We start from the raw sequence: 14,763 nt of genomic DNA, 5'->3' as shown, positions 1-14,763 counted from the left end.
ATGGCGGCTGAAACACCCTTGCAGGGTTTGCTGGAAGAAGCCGCCTGCTCCATCTGCCTGGACTTTTTCCAGGACCCCGTGCTCATCCCGGAGTGCGGCCACAACTTCTGCCGGGGCTGCCTGACCCGCAGTTGGGGGACGTCGGAATCGGAGGCTTCCTGCCCCCAGTGCAGGCAGACCTTCGCGCCCCGCAGCCTCCTCCCCAACAGGCAGCTGGCGCGGGTGGCTGAAGTGGCCAGGCGATGCGGAGGTCCTTGGGGCGAGGAAGGAGGGAGCCCCTCAAGCTCTTCTGTAAGGAGCACGAGACCCTCATCTGCGTGGTCTGCTACCTATCCAAAGAGCACAAGGGCCACTCGGTGATCCCTGCGGAGGAGGCTTTCCCGGAATACCAGGTAGGAATCAGCCAGGAGGAATCGCTGGGGAGGGGAATCCAGTGCCAGCCCTCGCAGTCTTTTTACTAGTTTACTTGCTTCCTCCTGCTTTATCCCACCCCTTATCTCCCTGCCTGCATTTTTTTTCCCCAATTTTTTTTTATTTTTCAAAACACAAAACGTAAAATACATCTCTTTAGAGCAGGTACTTGTTCCGTCATATAATAAGTACAATTATTAAGATTCCCACAATCCATTTTGTTCCTATTTTTATCCAATTACATCTTCTTTTAAAGAAAAAGAAAAAAGAAAGAAAAAAAATCTTATTCTAAACATTTCTCATTCAATTATTTCGCCCAACATTCTAGACTATAAACACCATTCTAAACCTCTCATTTTAACAATATTTCATATACATTTCTCAATTTAAGACCCATTACACCAAATCTATATTTCACCTCTTCTTGATCACAACTAATATCCAAATCTTATCAAAAATTTATTTCCCTTTTCTCTTAGTAGTTTATATAACTCCAATCTGATTATTTAACTGGTTCACAGTTATATTATTATTCTCCTGTAAAGTTTCTTCCACTTCCTCCTAATTTTATTTTTTAGCTGGTTCACATCTTGATCTGCTGCTTTCCAGCAACGCTTACCTCCACTCCTAATCTTAAATTATTTTGGCTGGTTCACAGTATGATTTTAACTACACACCAACCTTATCTCCTTTACTCCTCCTATATTTATTTTATAACTAGTTTGCAACTTAAATAGTTGCTTTCCAGCAGTGCTTTCCTCCGCTCCCACCTTTATTTTTAACTGGTTCACAATTATATTTCAATTGATCCCCAGGTATAGTCTCCTACCTTTTTATTTTTAACTGGTTCACAGTTCATATAAACTGTTATCCAGCGTATGCTTTCCTCCACTCCTAACTCTGTTTATTGGCTGGTCCACAGCATTGCTTTAACTGTTTTCCAGCTCATGCTTTCCTCCACTCCTAACTCTTATTTTAATTTTTAACTAATTCCAAGCTTTGTTTCAACTGTTTTCTAATATAATACCTTCCTCCACTCCTACCATATTTATTAACCTGGAGCAAAACTCTACTTTAGCTAATTTCCAAAATCATATTTCACATTACTCCTAGTTTCACATTTTTAATTGATTGATAACATTTTGTTTTAATTATTATCTTGCTTGCATTTTCCTCCCTTCCAATTTCTCTTATTCAATCTGTTAGCTTCAAATTACTTCACAATATATTACCCATATTGTTTTTCCATTTATTCTCCTCCGCCTAAGGGAGGGAAGCCCCACCCCTTATTTGTGTAAAAAGGCATAGCTGGCTGACACCTTGACTTTGTTGACATCCCTTGGGACACCTTTTTTTTTTAAATTTGATTTATATGCCGCCCTTCTCCGGAGACTCAGGGCGGCTTACAATGCGCTAAGCAATAGCCTTCATACTTTTGTATATTTATACAAAGTCATCTTATTGCCCCCATAATCTGGGTCCTCATTTTACCTACCTTAGAAAGGATGGAAGGCTGAGTCAACCTTGAGCCTGGTGAGATTTGAACTTGCAGTAATTGCAGGCAGCAGATGTAAGTGGATGTTAATTAGTCTGCTGAGCCACCAGAGCTCAGCAGACGGCCAGAGCCCCTGGCCATAATCCCCATCCCTTTTGAGGTTCTGTTGGGCTAGATCAGTGACACTCAATTTGACATATCACTACCTCAGAATTACAGGATTCTATTGTTGTAAATCAGAGGTCCAGGCTTTTGCTCTGTTCCCAGATGTCTCCCAGATGTCTCCCCAAGAGCTTTATTTTTATCCCACCCCTTGTCTCCCTGAAAAAAGTGACATAATGTTTTTTACCCTTGTGATCATTGCAGGCATTCCATGGTCACAGGATCAAAATTTGGACGTTTGCCAACTGTCATGTATTTATGATGATTGAATATACTGGGTCTTCTAACTGGGTCTTCCCTCCGATGTAATTCTTTACGGAAAAGAAACTCAAAACTTATATTTTTCAGATCAAGGTGGAGGATTGCCTGAAGGCTCAGAAGGAGCAGAAAGAAAAAATAGCGACATACAAAGGAGAGACAGAGCAAACAGTGCAGGAGATGCTTGTAAGTATTGATCCAACCGTTAGGAGCTTCTGAGCTAATAGGAAGGAGAAGCCCATCCGCCATCTTTGATAATAGGCAGCCTGTTTGTAAGTACAAGTTCTGACTGAAATTAATTCAAAGTTAAAGACTGTGTAGGGCACAGAACTTGTTCTTAACCTGGGGACTGAGATGTCACCATTGGCTGAATGAGTCACAGTTGGGTTAAGTGCCCCTATTCCATGAGCTGTGTTTTATGCAATAGGTTTGGCTTGCTTAATAAATTAAGGCAAATCGTATTTCATCACTGAAAAAATTATGAACACAAACATTTTTCTGTCTACTTTTTTGAAATCCCTGATTGCTAAGAAAATTTTCATGAGAGATCATTTAAACTGGAGCCTTTTTTTTTCTTTTTAGAAACTTTTCCGCCTTGCGTTTTTTAATGTCAAAACGGTTTTTTTCTCCCTAGGAAATTCTCCCACCTCACTTTTGGATTCTTCAAGGAATCCATTTAATTATCATGACAAAATTAAAATTATTAAATAAAATAATTAGAATAAAATAAAATTATGCCATTTGCTTTTTCCCTTTCTTGTTCTAGGATCGCATCGACAAAGTGAAAAAAAGTGTAATGGCTGAATTCAAAGAGCTACACCTCTGGTTAGAAGCACAGGAGAAGCTTCTATTGACTAAAATGGAAGAAACGGAGAAGGATATTATGGCAAGAAAGGAGGAGGGTTTGGCCAAGCACATGGAGGAACTGGGCTCTCTTGACCATCTCATCCAGGAGATAGAAGAGAAGCTTCAGCAGCCAGCCAGCAAACTCTTACAGGTCAGGCGGGAAGTTGAGAGCATAGAATCCTAGGGCTGGAAGGGACCTTGGAGGTCTTCTCTGCAGAAGGCAGAGTCTTTATTCCATCCGGAACAAATCTATTATTGGAAGCCTCCAGTGATGGATCACCCAGAACTCTGGGAGGGAAGCTGTTCCACTGATAAATACTTCTCACTGTCAGGAAATTCTGTATTTTAGGTTGGATCTCTTTGTGATGAGTTTTCACCCCGTGCCTCTTGTCCTGCCTTCAGGTGCTACGGAGACTAAATCGATGCCCTTTTCTCTATGACAGCCTTCCAAGTATTGGAAGATGGCTGTAGGGTCTCCCCTAAGCCTTCTCTTTGTTAGGCTGAGACTACCATGTTCCCTTTGCCATTCATTGTACAGTTTGGCCTCCAGAGCCCTTATCACCTTTATTGCTCCTCTCTGTCTCAGCATTTTTTTGGTATCATGGTGTACCAATGATGAAATGGAATAGCCTGCTTTAGCCCCTCCACAGAATACTCTTTTTGACTCTTTCCTTACCCTTCCCCAGAAATTTAATTGAAATTATAATAGTGAAAAGTACAAATGGAAATAAAGAAAATAGGGAAACCGAGAAAGATAAGAATGGGAAAGAAGTGTCAGATAAAGGGAAAACAAAACATTTTCAGCACAGTAAAATACAAAATAAAATTACTGCCTCAAGTTTTTATTTTTTATATTTTCTCATTATTATCCATGTGTATAAAAACAGATTAGTCTAATAAGAAAAATCAAGTATCAAGAGTTCTTTTTTTTTTTCCTATCTCAAGTTTAGAAGCAGCTTCCAAGTAGAAGCAATGGGTCAGATCTAATTAAAGCAGTCAATTTTGTCATTTTTTCTAGCTTCATCACTTTTTCCGTCCATTCTTCTGCTGTAGAGATTGATATATTTTCCCATGTCTGCATGTAGGATTCTGGCTGCATTCGACCAAGTTCAAAATCTTTTTTTCAACTCTATTTAGTCAAGGACTAACTGTAATGGCTTATATTAGGGATACATAATTTGATACAGAAAAAGCAGGCCATGCAAAAAGCAGGAATTCAAAGTACTGGTCACTTTCTCTATATTGTTCACAATTTGAGGTTCCTATCCCCCATTGGAGGATATGGTGGTGGGTGTTCTTTGTAGGGTCTCCCCCTCCCCTTAATCTCCAGGCAAGGAGAAACCCAACACTGATGACTTTCTAGAAAGTATTATAACCACCTGGATTTTCCAAAGTGCCTTCATTCTGGAAGCATAAATGCAGGGCATTTTTTTGTTGAATTCAACCGGGGTATAATTTTTCTTAGGTAAAAAAGTAAAAACAATACCTCTTCAAAAGAGATTGAATAGCTGAGGAAAAAAGAGGAATGGGATTTTTTTCTTTTAAAAAATGGAAGTACTTTATATGTCTGTTAGTGTCTAGTTGTCCAGAGGATTGACTCATTTATTTTGTAAATGTAAGAATTTTATTTTCTGCCTAGGAAATGGCTCCTTTCAATGCTTTGTCTCTCTTTTTTTTAGGACATTGGAAGCATCTTGAAGAAGTAAGTAAATCCTCCCTTTTCTTTACAGTCTCAGAGATCAGCAGCTCCTCCAAAAGTTTTCCTATTTTGGAAAGTTCTGTTTGTACTTAGCAGTATTTTAATGTAAAGATTGCGTACTGTATTTCAGGGCTTTTTAGAAATTTCCTCAGATAACACAATATAATTAGCAATATTTGATATGATCAATTATTGTTGGTGCATAGTCAGCCAGACATTTAGATTTAATTTGGCATTTTTCCCTATTGAGTCCTTTCTAAGAAGAGACAGATGTTTGATGGTTTTAAAGGTATTGTATGATGTAAGCTGTTCCAAGTAATGTATCATAAACACATGCCAAGCACCTGAATTGTGATTACTGGGACATTGTGACAGATGTTATCTGTGATTTCATTGCATTACCTTTAAGTTTAAGGTTAAGTTTACTTTGTGACATTGCACCTTGTACATTGAAATTAAATGCCATCTTCAGTGTACATCATACATAAGAAAACTATAAATAATAATAAAACAAAAACAAAAACACATATCCTTCACATTCTACACAATTAAATTGAAAACCTGTGATACTGCATTAGTATACAGTAGAATTCAACATAGTTACCTCTCTGGGATAGAAGCTGTTTTTCAGCCTATTTGTCCTTGTTTTTATTTACCGTCTGCCAGATGGTAATAGTTCAAAAAAAGGGGTGCCCAGGATGAGATGGATCTTTAAGAACAGTTTGAACTCTCTTAAGGCAGCGGGAGCTATAAAGCTCTTCCAAGGAGGGGAGGGGGCAACCAATGATACTCTGGGCAATGATGTTAACCCTCTGGAGCACTGTCCTATCTGCCACGGTGCAATTGGCAAACCATACACAGGTGCAGTAAGTTAAGATACTCTCTATAGTGCAGCCGTAGAAGGTCACCTGCAGTTTTTCATTCGGTTGTTTTTTCCTGAGTAGTCTCAAGTAGTATAATCTCTGCTGGGCCCTTTTGACCAGTGCTCCAATGTGAGCACCCCAGGTCAGATCCTCTTTTATGATAACACCCAAAAAACTAAACCTGGCCACTTGCTCCACCTGGTCTCCATTGATAAGTGAGGGCTGGATATCTGATCTATTCCTTCTGTAGTCCACTATAAACTCCTTGGTCTTATTGGTGGTAAGGACCAGATTATTGTCTCCACACCATGAAAGCAACTGGTCCACCTCCTCTCGACAGGCAGACTCATCCCACCCCCTGGAGATGAGTCCTACCACTGTTGTATCATCTGCAAATTTAATAATAGTATTACTGGCATGAGTGAGAATGCAGTCATGTACATAAAGAGTATACAGTAAGGGACTCAACATACAACCCTGTGGTGTACCAGTGTTAAGAATAAGGGCCGAGGAGGTGTGAGTACCTAATCTGACCCTCTTGAGAGCGGCCAAACAGGAAATGGCATGTGAAAACCAGGGGGTTGAGGGGTTTTTTATCAAATTTTTTAATTAAACTTTTAAGGGGTCCCAGGGAGGGGGAGGGTCGAATTAGAACTCGGGTTGTGGGTTTGGGGGAAAACCCACAAGGGGGAGGGTTGGGTCTGGCCTCGAAGTGCGGCGAGGGGGGTGGGGGACCTGGGGTCGAGGGGGGTGTCAGAGCTCATCCGGATAGTGTTTCAAACATCAATACTGTGGGTGGGAGGGGTAGATATGGCGGGAGCAGAGGGCCATATCGTGTTAGGGGAGCGCGCACCCACTGTTTACGAGCGATGGCGTGCTCTGGCCCCCAAGGCTCCACCCGTTCTCCAGGTTGCATAGACCCTCAGGGCCCAGGCCTTCGGCTGATGCTATGTAATGCCAGGTCCGTAGTAAATAAAGCCCCCCTCATTTGTGATCTTATTCAGGAGGGGGGTGCGGACCTGGCAGGTATTACAGAGACCTGGTTGGGCCAGGAGGGGGGGGGTTCCCCTCATTGAAATGTGCCCACCAGGTTTCCACGCATTCCATCAGCCAAGGTCACAGGGGAGGGGCGGGGGGGTAGTGGTTATCATTAAAGATGGTCTGAGACCGAGGGAGGCCACTGTTCCTCAGACGGCCGGCTGTGAATCCCTCCTTGTGAAATGGGGTCACGGGGTTCAGAGGGGTTTGCTGATCACGTACCTGGCTCCCTGCCACGTGGCAGCAGCCCTGCCTGAGCTACTCAACATCATCGCCGCGGTGGCGGTTGATACCCCTAGGCTTATGGTCAAGGGGGATTTCAACCTGCCGTCCGTGGGTGAGGCGTCGGAGGTGGCTCAGGAGTTCATGGCTTCCATGACAGCCATGGACCTGACCCAGATAATTCATGGCCCTACCCACACGGGGGGAAACACGCTGGATCTGGTTTTTGTCTCTGGACAGTGGTTCAGTGATCTCGAGATAGGGGATATAGTCACCGAGCCCTTGTCATGGTCTGATCACTCTCTCCTTCATCTCGACCTTCGAACCGCTACACCCCGCCACAGGGAGGCAGAGCCGGTAAGATGGTTCCGCCCCAGGCGCCTGATGGAACCTGATAGGTTCCAGATGGAGCTTGGGCCATTCCCTGAGGCTCTGGCACACGCCTCGACTGGAGACCTAGTGGCCACCTGGGATAGGGTCGTGCCTTTGCGGCCTCTGACCCGGCGCCGATCTCATTTAGCTCCTTGGTTCACTGAGGAGCTAAGGGAGTTGAAGCGCCGGAAAAGATGCCTAGAGAGTAGTTGGAGGGCCAGTCTTTCTGAATCTGACCGGACACTGGTAAGATCTCATATTAGGAATTACCTAGTGGCGATAAAAGCAGCGAAATGTAGCTATTTTGCTGCTCTTATTGCGTCATCAGATAATCGCCTGGCCGCCCTGTATAGGGTGACCCGCTCCCTGCTCCACCAGGAAGCGTGGGAGGACCCCTTGGAGGGTAGAGCCGAGGATTTTGTTCAATATCTGTATGACAAAATCACTCAGATTCGGGAAGATCTGGACTCCGACTGGGTAGTCTCAGGGGGAGGGACTGGGGCAGGTCTTGAGAATGTTATCTGGGATGAGTTTGATCCTGTGACCCCTGAGGATGTGGACAGGATTCTGGGTAGACTGAACGCGACCACTTGTTTATTGGACCCGTGTCCCTCCTGGTTAGTGCTGGCTTCTCGGGAGGTGACACGAGGCTGGTTCCAGGGGATTATAAATGCCTCGTTGGGTGAGGGTGTCTTTCCTGCCGCCTTGAAAGAGGCGGTGGTGAGGCCTCTCCTCAAGAAGCCTTCCCTGGACCCGGCAATGTTGGTAAATTATCGTCCGGTCTCCAACCTTCATTTTGTGGCGAAGATTGTTGAGAGTGTGGTTGCGCAACAGCTCCCCCAGCACCTGGATGAAACGACATATCTGGATCCGTTCCAGTCGGGCTTCAGGCCCGGGTACAGCACGGAAACGGCATTGGTCATGTTGGTTGATGATCTCTGGAGGGCTCGGGACAGGGGGTGCTCCTCTGTCCTGGTCCTGTTAGATCTCTCAGCGGCTTTTGATACCATCGACCATGGTATCATGCTGCACCGATTGGAAGAGTTAGGGGTGGGAGGCACTGTGTTGCGGTGGTTCTCCTCCTTTCTCTCTGACCGGTCGCAGTCTGTGTTGACAGGGGGACAGAGGTCCATCCCGAGGCCCCTCATATGTGGGGTGCCGCAAGGGTCGGTCCTCTCGCCTCTCCTGTTCAACATTTATGTGAAGCCACTGGGCGAGATCATCCGTGATTTCGGGGTGGAGTACCATCAGTACGCTGATGACACCCAGCTGTACATCTCCACCCTGGATCACCCCAACGATGCCCTTGAAGTGATGTCCTGGTGCCTGGAGGCCGTACGGATCTGGATGGGGAGGAACAGGCTCAGGCTCAACCCATCCAAGACCGAGTGGCTGTGGTTTCCGACGTCCCGATATAGTCAGTTGACGCCATCACTGACTATTGGGGGCGAATCATTGACCCCCACGGAGAGGGCTCGCAACTTGGGCGTCCTCCTGGATTCACGGCTATCTTTAGAAGAGCACTTGACGGCCGTGACCGGGAGGATTTTTCATCAGGTTTGCCTGATTTGCCAGTTGCGTCCCTTTCTGGATCGGGACTCGTTATGCACGGTCACTCATGCCCTCATCACCTCCCGCCTGGACTATTGCAATGCTCTCTACATGGGGCTCCCCTTGAGGAGCACCCGGAGGCTCCAACTGGCGCAGAGTGCGGCCGCGCGGGTGGTAATGGGAGCGACATGGCGCTCCCATGTAACACCTCTCCTGCGCGAGCTGCACTGGCTCCTGGTGGTCTTCCGGGTGCGTTTCAAGGTTTTGGTTACCACCTTTAAAGCGCTCCATGGCTTAGGACCTGGTTATCTACGGGACCGCCTACTACCACCAATAGCCTCCCACCGGCCAGTACGCTCTCATAGAGAGGGACTCCTCCGGGTGCCGTCAGCCAAACAGTGCCGACTGGCGGCCCCTATTGGGAGAGCCTTCTCTGTGGGGGCACCTACCATCTGGAATGAGCTCCCCCCGGAGATACGGAGGATCCCGGATCTGCGCACCTTCCGCCGCGCTGTGAAGACCTTCTTATTCCATCAGGCGGGCTTGGCCTAATCTCTTCCCTTTTTTAAATATGTAAATTTTAATCTGTTTTTAAATTATTGGGGTGTTTTAATCTGTCTGGGCCAAAATGATTTAATTTGATTTTATCTGGTTTTTAAATATTTTGTATCTATGTATTTTACTGTTTGGCTGTTCACCGCCCTGAGTCCTTCGGGAGTAGGGCGGTATACAAATCAAATAAACTAAACTAAACTAAATAAACTAAATCCATAATCCAAAGGTAGATTGAATGAGAAAGTCCAAGGTCCTTAAGTTTAGATAGACACTCGTCTATATGGAAGAATTGTGTTAAATGCAGAACTAAAATCCATCAAGATCAGTTTGAATGTTATATCCATCGTCTAATTACCTACGTCACCCATAGTAGTCATCTGTCATCAGTCATTTGGTAAGATACAATCCATTGATTTGGCCAAGAGATTCACAAGAATTTTCAAGAGTAGGGAGCCCAAAAACTGAAACTTAGTGGCCTTTACTAGATCTCTCCTTGAACTTGATGAAGGTGGATGAGTGCAGTTCTGGATCAGGATCCACTGAGTCGCTCATGGTGCCCATATTTGAATAGCTAGCCAGAGAAATGACTGAAGCCTGGGAAACAGGGGCCCTTCTCAGTCAACAGGAGTGCTGATTTCTCACCAGCTTACCAGGTACTTAGGATCCGAGGATGGGGCAACACAAGAAAACGACAATCAATGACTTAATAACTGTCCATCAACACCCCACTTAAAGGAGAGAGAGAGAGGGAGAGAGAGAGAAAGAGAGAGAGAGAGATTGGATCCTGTAGCTAGCCAATCCTCAATCTGATGGTTTAGAAAGCTTCTTCTATTGGCAGGTTAATAACAGGTGCAGGAACTGGGCATGGCTAGTCTAGTGAAGAGAAGGACCAGGGGAGACATGATAGCAACAGTGTTCCAATATTTGAGGGGCTGCCACAGAGAGGAGGGGGTCAACCTGATTTCCAAAGCACCTGAAGGCCAGACAAGGAATAATGGATGGAAACTGATCAAGGAGGGATTCAACCTGGAAATAAGAGAAAAATTCTGACTGAGGAGAATGAACCACTGGAAGAGCTTTGCCTTCAGACGTTGTAGGAGCTTCATCACTGGAAGCTTTCAAGAAGAGGCCCGACTGCCATCTGTCAGAAATGGTGTGGGGTCTCCTGCTTGGGCGCTGGGTTGTGTGTGTTGGACTAGATGACCTACAAGGTCCCTTCTAACTCTGTTGTTCTGCTATTTTGTCTTGCCAGATATCAGGCAAAGGAAACATATGAAAATCCGGTGGATTTATTTCTAGCACTGAAGTGGACAATCTGGGATTACAGTGATATGACTGAGCTTCAGAAAGGTGCCATGAAAAAACTGAGAGGTAAAAAACAGCCGCTGGGGTTTTACGCTGGATGACATTTTGAGCATCCAAGAGAGATTCTGGGTCAGTGTCACATGGATCAAAGAGGGATCGATTTCAGGATCAGTGTCTCAGTTATAATTGTAAGACAAGGCTATGTGTATTCTTCGTAGCCCAAACCCAAATGCACTGATCACTGGCGAAGCAGAATAAGTTTCCACTAAGTATAATGGAATATATGCAGGTAGTTCTTGACTTACGACCTCAGTTGAGCTGTAAATTTCTGTTGCTAAGCAAGGCAGTTGTTAAGTGATCTGTGCCCCATTTTACGAATGCTTTTGCCACAGTTATTCAGAAAATCAGGACAGTTAAGTGAATCACGGTTGATAAATGAATCTGGCTTCCCCCATTGACTTTGCTTGTCAGAAGCTCCCCAGGAAGGTTGCAGAGGACAATCTCAAAATCATGGGATGCTGCAACCATCGTAAATACAAGGTGGTTCCCAGTGTCCGAATTTTGATCACATGACTGGGGAGGCTGCAACAGTCATAAGTGTGAGAACCGGTCATAAAGCACTTTTGTCAGTGCTGCTATAATTTCACTAAAGAAATAGTTGTAAATTGAGGACTACCTGTACATGGAATATATAGTAGAATATATTGATACCTGATGGAATATATATATAGCCACCAATGACATTCTGGCTTGTAGCTTTCCCTATTCCTTATTTCCTGATCTGAGGCCAAGGAAAGCAAACCAGGGAATCTGAGGGAGGCTCTTCTGTTGCTCCAATTCCAGGGATGAGATGCTGAATTCCTCCCTTTTCTTCCCCAGATACTCTGGAAAGTGGACTTCAGGTACAGGAAGGTAAATATGAGTTACAGGAATTGGAATTGTTTGCTATTTTAAACTCTGATGCCAATAACTTTAAGAGAAACATAATAGAGTAACAAAAAAGAAAACTATAGGATTAAATACCTTAAAGACTATGATGATCCAGTAAACTTTAATGATTATATGATTTATGAACTTTTACTTGCCATTTATATGTTCAATATTTGCTAATGCAGCAGAGACAAATTCCTTGTGTGTCTGATCACACTTGGTCAAATAAAGCTTTTGTTCTGTTCTGCTCTACTCCTACTCCGCCCCGCTGTGTTCTGTTCTATACATAATCTGGAAATATTGAATTCCTACCAAACTAATAACTTCCTGTTGATTTTACTGCCTGATTATAAATTGGTGACCAGGTCTTCGTTAGCAGAGAAATTAGATCCTTTGGGTCAAAGCACATTGCAAAGTTGGAGCATCTGGCTGGTCTCCACCAAGTGGGCCATCAGACTGATGAAAGCAGAGGTTTCCTGTGCAAGATCCTCCCCTTTTGTACATGCCTGTGATATCCTGATGTTCCCAGAGAAAAGGAGGGATGTTCCTCACATTCCATCCTGTGTCCCAAGTTACCTCTGGGGTGTCCTTCTGACTCTTACCAGTTCAGAATTGAAACACGTCAGCCTCTTGCTCTGCCTGACCTTCTGGATTAATGCTCCAGACAGAGTCCCTGTTCAACCTGGGCCCTCCCAGCAACTCTCTGAAGGCAAAGCCAAAAACTTTCCTGCCAATTCCATTAATCTCATCTGCAAGATGGAAGCTAAAGAGAATTGTGCACGGAGGCTGAAAGAGGTGGAGCACTGTGAAGGGTTTGAAGGACTTGGCCACTGCAAGACTTATGGACTTCAGTTCCCAGAATTCTCCAGCCAGCATGGCGGAGCTGGAGGGCAATCAGCATAGTGGTGGCCACATTAGAGACTAGGGGAATTGACCAGTGGAGCCAGGAGACAAAGAGCTGAGCGGAAGAGCCAAGAGCAATACAGGTAATCAACGGATCCTGAAGGCGTACAGCTTAGTGGCAGCTGAAGGGGAGGCAGATGGACTGGAAGATGGTGAAGGCAACCTAAGTGAATGGAACAAGAAGGCCAAAGGCGAGACGGGTGCCAAAGAGGCTGGCAGTTAACAGAGGATGGGACATAGACAGTGGGAGAGCCTGAGTGCTTGGAGAAAAGGGAGCAGAGGGACCTGTACACTAGCAGTCCCATCAGGGGAATTCTTGAAGTCCACAAGTCTTACAGTTGCCAAAGTTGGAGGACTGTTGACCAGACAATGGCTTAGATATTGTTTAAAAAAACAATGAGTCTTCTAGTCCTGGAGGGGGTGTTTGGAAGCTGAACTCCATTCACACAAGAGGCCATAGGGTTAAGGTTTTGGGGGTGAAGACACAAACTAGGTCTGCAGCTGAAGCTCTTGTTCTTCTCCTTCCTTCCTTCTCTCCCTTTCCACTTACAGGGAATGTGAGTCTGGATCCAGACACAGCCAATATTGACTGCCTTAAGTTGTCCAAAGATCAAAAAAGTGTCAGAGGAGTTAAGCCAGTTAAAGAAAAATATTGTGCCCCAAATCCCATGAGATTTGTTTGTCATCCTTGTGTCCTTGGCTGTCAGACGTTCTCCACAGGGATACATTTCTGGGAAGTTATTGTTGGAGATAGAGAAGGATGGGGTGTAGGGGTTGCCAGTCAGCCAGTGAACTTAACAGATGTTGATAAGCAGACCAGGTGTTGGATGTTTTGGAAAGGCCTAGGGAAATACGAGGCCGTATCTCCATCAAAACGCTCTGACCTGGTCCTGACTGAGGAGCCCACGACGATCTGCATCTGTCTCAACTGCGAAGGGGGACAAGTGAGCTTTTTTGATTCCAGCACAGCAGCTCTGCTCCATACACTCTCAGACACTTCCTTGGTTGGAGAGACCCTTCTGCCCTATTTCTATTTGGGTGAGGGCACCTGCATGACATTCCCCTCAAAGAAGTGACCTCCATAAACAAAACTCCCTATTTGCCAAGCAGGGATCTCTGAAAGCCTTTAAAGCAGAGATTCCTTAGCTTTTTACTACTTCAGCTTCCTTTATTGTTCTATGCCACCCTGGTCAGTCAATAAGTCATTATAAAGGAATAACCTGATCATTATTTCTATTTGTCTGGATAAAAAAAAAGAGGAGCTTTATTGGCGTTAGCATCATGTGTTCAGATGTATCAGTATTGAAGAGACCTTACAGCTAAGCCTGTCAATCATGATTTTATATGTCTGTCACAGTCTTCATCCCATTTATGGATCATGCTTGTTTGTTTAATGTTAATTGCAATCAATGATTGTGTAGGTGTCCATAACTAAGTATATTCTATAATCATCCCCTTCTTTTTTTCTTTCCTTCCCACTTTCTTTTAACACATAATTGTGTTTTTATACTTACGTAGGTTATCTACAACAATCGGATTACTGATTGTAAGACTGATTGTAATTTTATATGGGAGGTGTGTAATGGATTGCAGTTCCTTCTTTTGCAATTTTGTGCCAATAAATTTATTCAGTACAATACATAGAAACAAAAGATGCACACAAAACAGAAAAAAAATAAAACATACCGTCTGTTATCAAGATAGAAAACGTGAGTCCTCTGTGCCCTAAATGTGTCAGCTGGCTCAAGCCAAAAGTCAAAAAGAATTGTTAATAGAATTGTACAAATGAAATACATTATTAAATAAATGCATTATCTGACAGTAACACTGTTTTTCCTTCTTGGCTTAAGCCACTCTGCCTTTTATTGAGTAACTACAAGTATCGGGAGTAAAAGAAGCCAATCTAGTTTGGTGGTTAAGAATTCTATTGTCCAATTTATCTTGAATTTCTTCCATTTTAGACTCTAGTACATTAGTATTTGTGTCCAACTGTATCATAAATTCTGTAAAGCCATTAGCCACTTTTGAGAATTTTTTCTCCAAAGAATCAAACTTAGATTTCACCAATTCTTTAATTTCCCGCTTAAATTTTTCAAGTTGCTGATTCATAATCTCCTCCCTTCTTTCAATCTCCTCTATAAAAAATTCTATTA

At 44.1% G+C, this 14,763-nt stretch overlaps 1 protein-coding gene across 1 annotated transcript; it reads left to right on the top strand.

Moving 5' to 3' along the window:
- On the top strand, window positions 1-13,800 carry LOC139309331 (E3 ubiquitin-protein ligase TRIM39-like). The gene is given in 8 exon segments (XM_070933388.1): window positions 1-271; window positions 274-392; window positions 2,417-2,512; window positions 3,093-3,323; window positions 4,852-4,874; window positions 10,725-10,843; window positions 11,657-11,689; window positions 13,163-13,800. Coding segments are annotated over 8 exon segments (1,416 nt in total). The 3' UTR covers window positions 13,687-13,800.
- The last annotated feature ends 963 nt before the right edge of the window (window positions 13,801-14,763 follow it).

This window comes from Pituophis catenifer, unplaced genomic scaffold, assembly GCF_029215685.1.
Source record: "Pituophis catenifer annectens isolate HBS135680 unplaced genomic scaffold, rPitCat1.0.hap2 SCAF_2, whole genome shotgun sequence".
Lineage (NCBI taxonomy): Eukaryota > Metazoa > Chordata > Lepidosauria > Squamata > Colubridae > Pituophis > Pituophis catenifer.
This window is presented reverse-complemented; position numbering and strand designations above follow the sequence as displayed.